Raw genomic sequence first — 14,292 nt, forward strand, 5'->3', positions numbered from 1 at the left:
CTTTAATAACTTTTCTGGGCCAGCAAGTTTCGGTCACATAGCAGCCTATGGAGGAGTGAGACATGGCTCAGATTTCATCAAAAATATCTTAAAGTCGGCATGAAATCAAATTTGACAAATCTTCTTCTTATATGTAATATTGTAGTGTTTATTATAAATGATTTATCTGTGCACTTCATTATTTTTTTAAAATTCATGTACCCTTATAATCTTTAATCAAATACATTACCCTTCCCTCCCCCCTCGAAACGACCTCTCTTCTCTTTCGGTCACGTGCCATGGCGAAAGGGTGCGGCCAGAGCCGATGAGGGTGCGGCTATAATCGAGATGCTCTCGAGGGTGAACTTGACTGATAACAGAGAATGTCTAATAAGGCTGATAACTTGACTTGACTCATCTTGGTTCGCGGGAATAATAAAATAAAATAAAAAATGGAAGGGGAGGGTAACGGTGGGGAGTCTGGTGGAGAGAAATCCTCCACAACTGAACGTAAACTGACATTCAAATCTGCCTCGATTTTGTTTGCAACGCCAAACCTCCAACGATCCAATCAATTCCCGAAGGACGAAATCAATCCCCGCCCTACATTTTTTTCTAATTTCAGAAGCCGTTTCACTCGGATATGCGTCACAACAAGGAAAAAATTACAATCTCAACTTCCGTTTCATGCCGACTTTAATTTGTGTTCCGAAGATGAACGAAGGTCTTACGCAGTTGGAACAACATGAGGGTGAGTAATTACTGACAGAATTTTCATTTTTGGGTGAACTAACCCTTTAAACAATACCTAAAATATTTAACATTTTACTCATTTTAGTAATCCATCAAATAAAAATGACAGTCTAAGGTCCATAATGCACTATTTGTATACTAAGTGCATCTTTGTGACTATTTGGCCAACATGGGAAGAGGATGGACCTTGAGGCAGCTGTATTGCCATGGCAATGCCCTACATTCCACACCATGTCACGTTCGGGGTGTTTGTTTGCCTGTTCGGAGAACTTGTACTGGCCATTTTTTGGCGTTATGATTTTTTTATTTTATTTTCTTTTTTTTTCTTTTATGAATAGAGCTGTGTGTAGCCTATTAAAACGTGCTGTTAAATCTTTCATAAAATTACTTTATCTTATTACTTTATATCTTATTTTAATGGACCATAGCGTATAGCATATTAGTTGTCCATCTTACATAAGTAGCCTACTGAATGTTTTGAAGTCTATAGGCAGTTAAAACATTTAAAACTATTGATTTTATTTTCTGGATTTCAACTGATAAATCAGCTATTTATCAGTTAGCATTCCATAATTATCAGCTTATTAATGTTAGCTAGAATTTTAATATCGGTGCATCCCTGTTAACTTCTAATAATTATTTGAGCAAATGATGTAAATACAGCCATTTGTTTATTTATTAATTTCTATTTGTAAACATTTAATAAACATCATATTATCAATATGTTATCACTTTATTCAATGTATTATAGTTATTTACATTATTGACTGGTAGTTTATACAAAATCGCTGTTTCGGTGCTCCTCTAGCAGCCTCGCTCGGACAGACCTTATGATCGATTGCAGATTCATCGATCCTGCTACCCATGCTTTAATTTTTAACATGGAGAAGCCTGTGGGTTCTTTACAAGAGCAAGCTTTGAAAAGGAAAGAACGATTAAAAGCTCTACGAGACCGACAGTTTCAAGTGAGTTGCGTAATAAATGTTATTTTCTTTAAGACATCGGGTAAATAAAGCGCGCTCACCGGCCAACTTGCTTTAGTTAGCATGTTAGCAAAACAATTCAACGTTAAGCATTTCAGATTGTTTTATGAGACATTTAGCATCAGTTGTCATCAAGAGGATTGAGTAATTTTAATGTTCCCCTCCGTCTTACTTTTAGTGAATTTATTTTCCAGTCTGTTATCCAAAGAAGTTAGCTCTAAAAAAAGAGAGCATTTCCGACTCAGTTGATATTTTATTTTTATGCTTGAATGATCATTGAACACATACTTACTATGATTGTAGAATGGCTTGATAAGCAAGCATGTTTTAGGTAGGTTTAAGCTTTTTTTCGCCTGTAGGATAGGTCATGCAAACCGATCAGCTGTGCTGGTAACTTTCTAACAGAAATAATCACAATTACATGGAATGAAGATTTGTCTTCTCTATACAGTAACATAGGGGTGAATTCAGGTTGATTGAGACACTTTTTCCAAGTCATCTCAATGGCAAAAAGTGTCCCAATCACCCTGAATTCACCCTATAACTAGATTCAGTGCTTCCTTAAAATTCATACCTTAAAACATGAGGAACAAGCCCGTTATTATCAGTGGGAATCGACATACCACAAATGTCGTTAGAGTTTAACTAACCTGTTTCCTTAAATGCGCACAGTCATGCTTTTGCTATGATTCATTGTGCATCAGAGTTTTCATGTGTGTTATTTTATGACAGTTTTCATCAGAGTTTAATATAGTTTTGGATCAACATTTTGGATTTTTTCCTTTTGTTCACATTAACTAGTTGTTGTTTTTTAACTACAGGGACAGGCACCCGAGGATGGAGAGCCTGCGAGCAAAAGAGCTCCGGAGGTCTCCGAGACAGAGGACAGACACAGGTAAACACACAGATATAAAGTCTGGTGTCACTTCTACCGAAGAATACTGCAAAGAACTAAACTAAATTCTCAGTTCCACCATTTAGAAACAAATATGAGTTCGTTGAAAAGACTGCCTGTTGTAAATGGGCAATAAATAACAAAGCTGTACTCCGTTTACATGATCTTAAGAAGGGCTGCGAGGTAAAGGTCTCTCTTGCTCTCAGCTCTATTTCAGGCTCAAGCCAAGGCCTCGAGCTCTCTGCTTTTTTCCGTTGTTTACTTTCAGATTCACAGAACCCTTGTGCTCCCCTCCTCCCTGAGCTCAAGAGGTGTTTGGCATTAACAGTTTGCAAAGGTTCCTAAACACTCGTCCCCCAATATCTGGACTATGTCTACCTTAGTACATAGTTCACACGAAAAAAAGAAAATACTGCCCTCATTTACTTGGTCTCATGTCATTTCGAACCTGTATGACTTTCTTCTGTGGAACAAAAAAGAAGATATTTTGAAGATTGTTGGTAACCAAACAGTTTTGACTCCAATTGTATGAACTAAAAACACTGAGACATTTAGTACAATATCTTCTTTTATGTTTGAAAATCATAGAGTTTTGGAACGACACAAGGGCGGGTAAATGATGACTAAATTAACCTATTAACCTTAATTGATCTACAGTTTTGTGGGCTTTACTTTTTTCGAGGAGGTTTTTGAAATGGAGCTGATATGGGAGATTGTCTGGGAGAGAATGTTTTTTAAGGTGTGTCTCCTTAAACATCCATTATTAAAATGGCGACACAGCTTGGAAACAATGAGGTGTAATTCACCGCCCAGCACACTTGTTATTGTGACACTTCAATGCTGCAATATCTGACAAATAATCTACTTGTCTTAACAAAAACAAAATGACAGTTTGAATTGTCTTTCAGGTTTTTTTAAATCGGGGAAACAAAAATTGAACTGGTTATAGAGGGACATATTTTATGATCTTTTTTCATGGAGACAACTGGAATTAATCAAAATTAACTTTTTTAATACTTTAAAAAATGTTTATTCAACAAGTACACATTAAATTGATCAAAAGTGACAGTAAAGACAAAATTATAATATTTCAAATATACGCAGGTCTATTGAACTTAATATGATTAATACAATCCTGACATTCTTTTTTTAACTCAGTTTCCACAAAAATGCTAAGCAGCACAACTGTTTGATAATAATAAGCATCAAATCAGCATATTAGAATGATTTCTGAAGGATCATGTGACTGAAGACTGGCATAATGATGCTTAAAAATTCAGCTTTGGCATAACAGGAATAAATGACAGTTTAAAATATATTTAAATAGAAAACAATTATTTTGCATTGTAATATTTCATCATTTTGACTGTTTTTACTGTATTTTTGATCAAATAATATGCTGCTGTAAGTTGGCATAAGAGACTTATTTCAGAAACTTTTGAATGGTAGTGTACTTTATCGTGCTTGAAAGTGTTTTCCAGCCTGAATAAGAGGAAACATCCTCTTTTGTTGGGCTTTTTGTTTAAGCTGTCAAAAATCTGAATTAAGGTGAGTCAGATAATGAATATCTGCTCAGGCTTTGAATGAACCTCAACCTTTCATCAGACAGTATTTCGTCAGCTTAAGCAGTAAGACAAATATCAAAATTCCAACTTGACTTTGAATTTTCCCAAGCAAAGCAGCAGCCCATCTCACCACATCGCATTTGTTATTGCTGTACTTTGTAAATGACTTTTGTCAGCAGCCAGGATTTATTGTTCCACTGCTGCCTATTTTAGAGTGAAGGAAGCCCAATGTTGGTCCCCTCGGTTGTTTTGCTGGCTCTGAGAAACGAGAGACCTTCCACCAAACTGTCAAGGCCCTCAATTCAGCTCCGTCCCTTGAGCATTAGTCCCATCTTTCTGTATGTGATTAAATTAGAAAGCAGGATACTGTTCTAGGCAATGCGTCCAAACCCTTGGCCACAAGTTATTCAGGACTTCAGGATGTTATAAATGCTCACTTAGGGTTGACAAACGGCTGTTGACATTCTGAAAATGTTGGATTGTTTGGCTGTTCTACTGTAGATGAGGAAAGCCAGTGGTCCTGTATTGTTCCAGCAGGTGGTCAGGAAGTCTTTTCAGGAAAGTTGAGGACAGGGAGGCGTTCCCAGCTCTTTGTTTCAGTCGGTTGCTTTGAGTGTTTTTTCCAACATGCTTCAAAACTTGTTTGGGGTCATAATATGTTGTGCAGCTTTCCAGGGCCTTGCCCTTGATGGGTTTTGGCTATGAAATTTGAGTATTATTATGGTAGCGGTCGTGATGCTTTGTGTTGGGTGACGTTGTTTCCATTTCATTACGCTTTATTTTGACAACCCTACACCCAAGACTATTGAAAAAGAGTGGTGACACAGCTGACATTAACAATCTGTTTGTTCCCAGCCCATTTAATTACATGGTTTGACTCTACTGAAATTCATTTAGATCAAGCAGTGACAAATGTGGGCCTGCTGTAGCTGGGTCAATAACAAAACAAGTGTCCACCATAAACAAGAGGAATCATCTTTTAAAACTCGTTTTTTAAAAATGTGTAATTTTTGTATTCATGTTGGTTTCATATGGGTTTGAGAAACTTTTATACCGATTTCTAAATGTTGGTCGCACCACATGACAAAAATGTTACAAATAACCAATGAAATGCTTTAAAATATTTTTTTTATTTTTTTCTAAGAAATAATATTAAAGGTGCATTAAGCAACTTTTCATGTTAAAAATACCCGTTTTCTAACCCATACATGCTTAAACAATTGCCTGATGGGCTGAATGAGCCCTTCTCTGATCACTGAGATTGTCTCTATAATCCTGTAAAGTAAAATAAATAAGAGGGATTCGGGCCGGAATTTTAGACTGGGCGTGACGTCATGCGCGTTCACGGCACGCTCACATAGCTATGCCTGGCAGGTTTGTGTATTCGCCGGCATTCTCCGTAGAAGAAGGATTGTAAGAGACCTGCTTATAGTTTATTTCAAACACCAACGCAAACTCCACGTAAGATAAAAAAAAGAAAACTTTTGTCCGTGAGCGTGCACACCTCTGGTTGCAGTTTCGCTTGCCGCCAGAGGGGGCATAGTTCTGCAAAAACTCAGAGACTTGCTTAATGCACCTTTAAGTTTACGCCAGGTTTTTTTCATTACCACCTTGACATGTTTGATGTAAAGTCCCCCCCAAAATATTAAAACAGGTTTTTTAGTTCTATGTTCATTATAGAAGAATTATTTATTTGAACAAACAAAATAAACATCACATTGTTGACACTTGACTCAATACTGGCTCTGATTTAGATCAGATGGTGATGAATGTGGACCTTCTGTAGTAAATGGCTATGTTTCTATCCACCCGTTTTTATGCGAATTTTGAGAGATTGCATAAAAAAACTCTGGATGAAACTCCAAGATGCGCATCAATTCTAAATGCACATAAAAAAAAAACATGTGTTTTGTCTGCTTTGCTCTGAGGCGTAAGTAATTTATGATGTACAAAAAAGAGCCACAGTGGCTTCCCCAATTGTAGAAACTTCCATTTTTTTATTACTGATATTTTCAGGGAAGTGACGGTTTTGTTGTCTTGAACACATGGGATGGAAACTGTTTTATGTGATATTCCAATTTCGTGCTTAAGTTAAATTTGCAACTTTTGATGGAAACATTGCTGATGACAAATAAGAGTGTTCACGATTGAGAAGAGGAAACGTGTTTTTTAAAAATCTAGTTTAAAAGCACATGTGCCAGGTTCTTAGAAATGTACTTTTTGTATTAATGTTGGTTTTATGTGTTTTTGAAATTTGTATTCCATTTTCAAGAAAGGTTTCAGTGTAATGACTAAAAATGTAATGTGAAACCTTTTTAATAATTCATTTAATGAATTTATACTTCTCAAAGTAAACACGTATATTTTTTACAAATATTATGAATTATTAAAAAATCATAAGGCGGTGATGAGTGTGGGCCTGCTGTAGCCCCCTTTTTGAGAACAAAATTGGCACACATCTCAAGAGACCAACGAGTAAGCAATTTGATGAAAATGAATTCTCAGTCTCCTATAGGACAGTTTGAAACAAACTTTCATGTTCTGTTGATCATGCTGTGAAGAATCCTCTGTGCTTCCCTGAAGATCCAGTGGCACATTTTGCTGCAACTTGCAAGGATGAGTGATGCCATAATTGGGCTTGTTTCAACCCCTCTCAGCTGCGCTCCCTAGACACGGTCAGGTGCTACATGCTAATTAGCTAGTTCTTCAAAGATGAAGTGAGGCTTTGTACACATGGTGAGTGAATGTGATCTGGATGCCGCCACAGAATGGATTCAGCACTCATATAGCACCAGCTGCCCACTGTCCAAACTACATGTTCATCTGCGCTGCCACCTGCTGGTTACTGGGGTTTCCTGTGATTTGCCTTTGTATTATCTTCTTGAATATAATAATAAGTTATAATGGAGGCAGTGACTAACACTTGTTCATAACTGCGAGTGAATTGCATAGTTTTGCAATTATGTTTGCAGAGAGCTGAAGCTGAGGAATTACACACCGGAGGACGAGGAGCTGAAGGAGAGACAGGTGCCCAAAGCAAAACCTGCATCAGGTGAGAACGCTTCTGGCTTACCTGCACAATAAATATTACTGGCTGTACCTTTAAATTATATTTTCAAATGTTTATACTTGCAAATTAAGCTGACCTTTCATGCTGGTTGATAATGTTACATCAGGTGATCAGGTGTTGAGTTACAGGTTGTCTTAAAGGAATAGTTCACTTAAAAATGAAAATTCTGTCATCATGTACTCACCCTTTAAGTTGTTTCAAATCTGTATGAATTTCTTTCTTCTGCTGAACAAAATGGAAGATTATTTTGAAGAATGTCGGTAACCAAACAGTTGATGGACCCCATTGACTTTCATAGTAGGAAAAAAAAAATACTATGGAAGTCAATGGGGTCCATCAACTGTTTGGTTACCAACATTCTTCAAAATAGCTTTTGTCTTCAACAGAAGAAAGAAATTCATACAGGTTTGAAACAATTTTGAGGGTGAGTAAATTATGACAGAATTTTCATTTTTAAGTAAACTATTCCTTTAATGGTCTTGTTTCATATTCCTGTAGTGGAGGACAAGGTCAAGGACCAACTGGAAGCTGCAAACCCTGAGCCTGTGATTGAGGAAGTGGTGAGTAGATTTTTCCCTCAATCCAAAGTCTCAGTTTTCAAACATGATGCCATATGGACAGCATCAGTTTCCTTACACTATTTGTCAAACGTTTGGAATAAGTTGGAATAAATATTTTTTCTCTTGACTTGTGTTCTCAGGATCTGGCCAATCTTGCCCCCAGAAAACCAGACTGGTACAAACCTTAAATTTTTATTGATAAAACAGATTCATACATCATATCACTGTGATTTGATTTTAGATAAAGTTTCATTCATTTAATGCTGTTAATAAAAAAATGACTGTTTTGTGTTTGTAAAAGGGATCTAAAGAGGGACGTTGCCAAGAAGCTTGAGAAGCTAGAGAGGCGAACACAGAAAGCCATTGCTGAACTTATACGTAAGTATGACACTGACTGCGACAGGAATTCTTAAAGTGACCCTATTATGCTATTCTTAAGATTCCTAATTTTGTTTAGCGGGCCTACAACAATAGGTTATTGTAGCATCCAAGGTCAAAAAACACTTTAATTTCCTCATAATTCTCATTGCAGCATCACCTCTTTTTCACATAGTGTCAGAAATGGTTTGATGCAAGATTCGGTCTCTCTAAACCCCTCCTTTCCGAGAGCCTGCTCTGCTCTGATTGGTCAGATGGCCCAGTCTGTTGTGATTGGTGTACCACTGTCATATCTGAATATCAGCTCTTAATAGGGACATTTAACTGTGCGCTGCATATTTTATGGAGAACAGCTTGTTATCTGTAGCTTTTGTAAGACGGTTCACCACTCCTTAGGAAAATTAACCATGGTTTTGTGTTTGATTACGGTTTCTATTATCTTATTTTTCTGACAAATATCATGATTAAATGCTGGATAACACCGTATCTATAATGTATAAGAATATTACAAAAAACATACCACTCTGAAACGTCCTGTGAAAGCCATGCCTGCAAAATCTGTGCATGAAATCTGTTCTGGACAATCCTCTTGTTCGTTAACATTGTCAGGGTATGAATCGGGCTCGAATTGGTTTGAAATAACCTTAATAGAGAAGAGCTTTCAGTTATGGAGGGTTGGGACATTTCCTGAACACATGCTAAGCAGTGCCAATCACAACACACTGGGTCAGCTAACCAATCACAGCACATTTCGTATTTTGGAAGGAGGGGCTTTATTGAAATCAGTATGTTCGAGCCAGACTGAGGAGAGAGGTGCTGTAATAATGTAAAATTGTAAAAAAAAAAAAATCACATAATCAAGCATGAAAACATTCTAGTACACCCCAAAAACAAAATCAAGACTTCATAAAAGGGCATATTAGGACCCCTTTAAGGCGCGTTCACACAAGAGTACGATAACAATAACAATATTAAGTAATATTAAAATTCTGAGTTTCCTTACCAGAGCTATTATGTTAATGACACAGGAACTATATAATTGGAATCACATTCAGAACCAGCTGATGAATGATTAAAAAAAGCATTGACTTTAAAGAGCTTGAGGATTTAGAGTGGGAAATTACATAACTGAGGCACTTAAACAGAATGGTGTTGTTCTTGGTGTGGATGGCTTTTGACTGGTGACAAAAAAAAAGCAATGTAGCACTGAGCACTATCCATCTCATCTCTACATCACTTTTATCAGTTATATAGCTGTAAAGCCTTTTTGTAATGAGCTCCGCCCGTGCTTCATGTAAGGCTAATTGCTGTGAGGATTTAAAAAGCCCTGGAGATCTGATGTCTCTTAATGACATCATATATGGATGGCACACACATTACTACTACACTCTAGTTTTTTTCTCTCAAACCCACAATAAAAATGAAAGTCTGTATTATCTAGAAAATAAATATTTTGTAGATCACCAATCAGAGCTAGAGCTCACATGTGTTTTTGAGTCATGTAGTCATACCCCATGTTCATAGCTTATGTCTGGGCATGTGTGATTCCACAGGGGAACGGCTCAAGGGCAGCGAGGCAGAGCTGGCGGGAGCGGTCGCAGCAGTTGGCATGGAAGAGGGAGACTCGGACTGAATGATGGTCCCACACAACAGATTTTCTAGAACTTTCTGGCCTATTCCCCATTACATTGCAGTGTGTGTTTAAAATGCATTTCTTATGCTGAGCTCAGAATGAGTTTACACACAACCAGATCAGGTGATAAGTGTGAGTGTTTGTGTGTGAGAGAGAATGATACAGAAAGAGTTGAAATGTGTTTTCATGTGGAGTACACAAAGAACATCAAATCTCTCATCAAATATCTCTTTTTTTTATTATTTTGTTGTTGTTTATTAGTAAACAATTGTTTCTTTTCTAAATTGACTGTCTTTTTCCTTTCTGGGCTTTATGATAAAACATTATCCAATGTCAGTAGGTTTCATTTAAACTTGAATCCTTACAAAGAAGGGGTAGATTGACATGTTCATGTTGTATTTCTCTCCTATCTCATTAATCTACATTAAATGGGAGGTTCTCATTACAGAGGAGAATACAAAATATCATAATTCAAGAGAATGTTACATCTAAAACTGCAGTACTTTATTAAATTAATATATTTTATGTTAATAACTTAATTTGGGTACTTGAGCCAATTTCTTTATAAAAAACCAAGTCTCAAATATTTGTTTTTCCCCAGAACTATTCTGCCAATTTTCTCAAACAGAATGATAGACCTACTGTACACTTTTTTTAGGTTAAAAGACAAGTTGTATGAACAGCACAAGTGTTTGACAATAAAGTGCATTCATCATTCTCTCACTGTAACATGGCTAAAACTAAAGAGACAACTATGACAATTCACATCAAACGTAAACTTATCCTAAACATCCCAGAAAGTTAATACTTCTATATCATTCATTTAAATATATATTTTGTTGTATGGTTGTATATTTATTCCAAATTAATAATGAAAATATATTATAATGTTTAAGAGTAACATTTTATTCAATGTGGTTTACTCTCAAACCAAAAAATTAGATGTTCACTACTAAGAAAAAAGCTATTGCACATATTGTCAAGTATAGTTACGTTCGTTCTCATCTTTAACAGATGCTTTCTTATCCAAAGGCTGGCTTCATTTTCTTACTGTCAAATAACTCAAGAACTATCTGGTTTATGAATCACCCCCTCACATTGTTGAAAATATGACCTTTTGGTTATTAGCCTGGATCTAAAATGCTAAGCTACCACCTTTTGTGCAATTCGGCTGAACTCACATCCTTTGTACCTAATAAAATACAGATCGACTGGTTCTACATACACAACATAATCATGGACGTCCACACCAACCATACACAAACAAACATATTTTGGCCATTACTTTCTAAATATATTATACCAAATAATTTATGTTTTTGAGTAAATATCAGTATAAACTTCAAGCGATTAAGATACTGTGGCCTCCTGCGTTGTGAATCAGGAGAAGAATTTTTTTTATGCAAGATTTGCTGAAATATCCTCTGCACTTTAGTGATATTTTGAACTTACGTTGATGGAGAGCTTGTCTTGATACTGGTGGTGGTGGGTGTTGGTGAGACTTTGACATGCAGATCAGCTAATGGAGAAAAGCCATTGCTAAATATGTGGCTTCACAGACGTTTCCAGAACTGTAGCCCTTGAGTAGGATTGGAAGCCTCAGCCACGGGCTGAAAAGTGCAAGGCTTGTCCATCTACACTTAATGACATTTCTGGTCCTGTGGTTACTTGTGAGGGTTGATGGTATGCGTTAACTTTTGTTTTCATTATGTCCTCCCGTCTCAATTTTTCTTGCAGCAGGGCCCAGCTCCACCTTGCACACTCGCTGGGCAAACTTTAGCGAGCACAGGGTCTCTCCGACGTTGCTCTCAAGAGATGAAACCTAAAGACGACAAATAATTTTTACACAAGTATTTTAGTTAATTAGATTTATTTAAAAATTGACATTACTGTGTAGGAGGTTGTTTAACTCTGTGATCCATCAAATGGCATTCCCATGGACTACCTATAGACCATTCAAGAACTTTGAGGGATATTTTACAAAACATAGAACAAGCTGGTTAAAATTGGTTTAGTATATTTAGTACATGCAATTGTTTAAGTATAAGGTTTTGTTAAGAATATGAGTGCTGCCAGGATAACTAATTGCTAGATTAGCTAAAATTAAAAAGGTTCATGGTAAGGTAAGAGTTTTGAAGCATTTAGTAACATGAAAAATAAGCTATCCATGTAGCCAACTGCAGCCGCGGCGCTACCATTGGGCCCGGGTGGGCCTGGGCCCACCCATTTTAGGTCCGGGCCCACCCATTTTCTACTATGGTTTTGTACGTTTCTTCATTCGGATCTATTTGCGATCCATTCCATTCTAAACAAAAAATGCAGTTTACATGCTTCCTCCTTGTTACATTATTCATTAAGATAATAATTAACGCATAATTATCAGTGAACTTGATATATGTTGCAATTTGCACCAAATGCAACACTGCACTCCCTTGTGAAGTCGATTGGATGAACGGTTCTCGAAATAATCAAAATGCAAACAAACAGACAGACAGACACATAAAGATTCCTGCATTTATTAGAGAGAAGAATATGTTCAGCACCCTCTCTCCGAAGCTTTGAATATTCGATGTTCAAAAAATGGTATTCGGATCAGCCCTAAGGGCGGCACAATTGTGCACTCGCCGGCCCTGGTTGCAGATATGTTTTACTATGCATGCACAAACAAATGCCTTTCAACATATGCGTGCAAAATTCAGAATAAAATAATTGTGCAGCAATTTGTACAAATAGAGAGTCTGTATGCCTATGTGTTGTAGCCATTAAATAAGCTCTTTTAGTTTCATATTTGTTAAAATATTATAATGTTATTTTTTCATCTATGTTGATTATGAAAAGTGAACCGCATTAAGATAGCTGCGCAATATATCGAGAGATGTGGGTCAGACATGATTTTGACCACTTTTTGTTTTGTAGAAAGCCTTTTTTTAAGTGAATTTCGTTTTGTATAAATTGTATCTTAATTTTAATAATTTTTGTATCAACCAAATGCCTGGATTTGATAAATAAGAAGCAAATAGGCTATAGCAGAGACAATATAATCATGGAGGCGCCCACGCGGTCACTTGCATTGCTTGTGAACAGGAGCGCATCTCATCCTAACTTAACGAAACTCAGCGTATGCCTCACAGACATGAAATATATCTTAAGAAAGCTTGAAATGTCTTTTTAACAATTTAAAACGAAAAGAAATAGGCTACTCTCTGATTATGTAATCCATGTGCATTTCTCGTTCATGTGCATTTCTAGGCGCGTTCACTATACGGAGATGGCGATCGTCAACTTAATCTTTAGGCTACAGCTGTTGTTGCTGTTAATAAACTAAAAATAATAGGCTTATAATTTTATTAAACAATAAATTAAATGAAATTGTAATTGTATTTAAAAAAGCAACAAAAAAATACGGTTTAAGTTTTTGTTTTGTTTTTTAAACCTATGCTAACTACGCATTAAATTCAGGTAGGCAAGTGAGTCGCTGTCCGCTGAAACGGAGATGAAGGGGAACCCGTTTTTTTTTTTTTTTTTTTTTGGCTTATTTTAACTGGCCCATCCAGTTTTCTGGAGGCCCACCTACAATCAAAATCCTGGCGCCGCAAGTGGCCAACTGTATGTCCTTGTATGTCCAATCTATGTCCAATGTCCTTGAATTATTCAGTACTCACTACTTTTGGATGGACAGAAACTCTTATCACAAAGTCTACGCATTGTCTGCTTCTGTGTTGTCTGTCCAGCCTTATCCAGCCTGTCTATAGTGTTTTTAATATGCTTTAAGACAAACCATGTGCAAATTCATGAGTCAACACCATTGCTGAGTATTTTCTCCTTAAAACTGGACTGAAAAAAAGACAGTCTAAAATCGTAGTTTGAAATCGCCGGTGTTTCTTATGTCACAAACTTTCTTGTAACCAATCACATCAACGTGCTGGTGGGCTTTAGCATATCATTAACTGCTGCGAAGCAGGGGAGTTTCAAGAGAAGCCAGGTTATACCGTTATGTTTATTTTTCTGTTGATATGAAAAATCAGGTACATTTAGCAATATAGCGTATGGATTATGTATGTGATGTATATTGCAATGTTATGATGATATGCCTTTCTCCATTATTGTTCTAAGTTGTTCAAAGTGTTTCTAAAGATACTGATTTTTAGATGGCAGACTGAGATGGCGAACGGGATTAATTACGGTTGTGTGTCCAACGTTCTAGAGAACGATACATAAAATGCATTACTATTCTGATACATCGACTTGTAGACAAGCCTGTATGAGTGAGTGGAGGTAGGGCACATTTGCATATTCATGGATCAGCGTGTATACTAAATGAGGCAAAGGTGTATTGTTACATTCAAGCTATTTTAAGGCATGAATAAAAACATTCTCACAGGAAAAAACTTTAAATATGTCATTTTGGTAATCAAAGATGAGTTTTAAGGGATACAATTATTGACTATGGGGGGCATTAAGAAAAACTTTGAGAAA

General features: G+C 36.6%; 2 protein-coding genes across 2 annotated transcripts in view; one reads left to right on the forward strand and one right to left on the reverse strand.

Moving 5' to 3' along the window:
• The first annotated feature begins 1,547 nt into the window (after nt 1-1,547).
• Nucleotides 1,548-10,100, forward strand: ccdc12 (coiled-coil domain containing 12). The gene is made up of 7 exons (XM_081388133.1): nt 1,548-1,697; nt 2,537-2,610; nt 7,148-7,227; nt 7,744-7,805; nt 7,946-7,980; nt 8,107-8,183; nt 9,737-10,100. Exons 1-7 carry the CDS (start codon nt 1,563-1,565, stop codon nt 9,814-9,816), a joined length of 543 nt encoding a protein of 180 aa, XP_081244259.1. The 5' UTR covers nt 1,548-1,562; the 3' UTR covers nt 9,817-10,100.
• Nucleotides 10,101-11,506: 1,406 nt separating this feature from the next.
• Nucleotides 11,507-14,292, reverse strand: part of LOC308704206 (kinesin-like protein KIFC3) — a gene marked incomplete at both ends in the record, with an annotated part of 31,934 nt that continues 29,148 nt past the window's right edge. Inside the window, one exon of the mRNA XM_081388348.1 lies at nt 11,507-11,638. Within this exon, the coding sequence (XP_081244474.1) occupies nt 11,507-11,638 (132 nt within the window). The remainder of the gene's footprint in view (nt 11,639-14,292) is intronic.

Source organism: Scardinius erythrophthalmus (genome assembly GCF_964197995.2).
Source record: "Scardinius erythrophthalmus genome assembly, chromosome: 16".
Taxonomy (NCBI): Eukaryota; Metazoa; Chordata; class Actinopteri; order Cypriniformes; family Leuciscidae; genus Scardinius; species Scardinius erythrophthalmus.

Coding starts and splice junctions, on each gene's coding strand:
- ccdc12 (XM_081388133.1), top strand. CDS start 1,563: ATGATCGATTGCAGATTCATCGATCCTGCTACCCATGCTTTAATTTTT. Junction 7,806..7,945: donor AGCCTGTGATTGAGGAAGTG/GTGAGTAGATTT, acceptor TTGTGTTCTCAG/GATCTGGCCAATCTTGCCCC. Junction 7,981..8,106: donor GCCCCCAGAAAACCAGACTG/GTACAAACCTTA, acceptor TGTTTGTAAAAG/GGATCTAAAGAGGGACGTTG.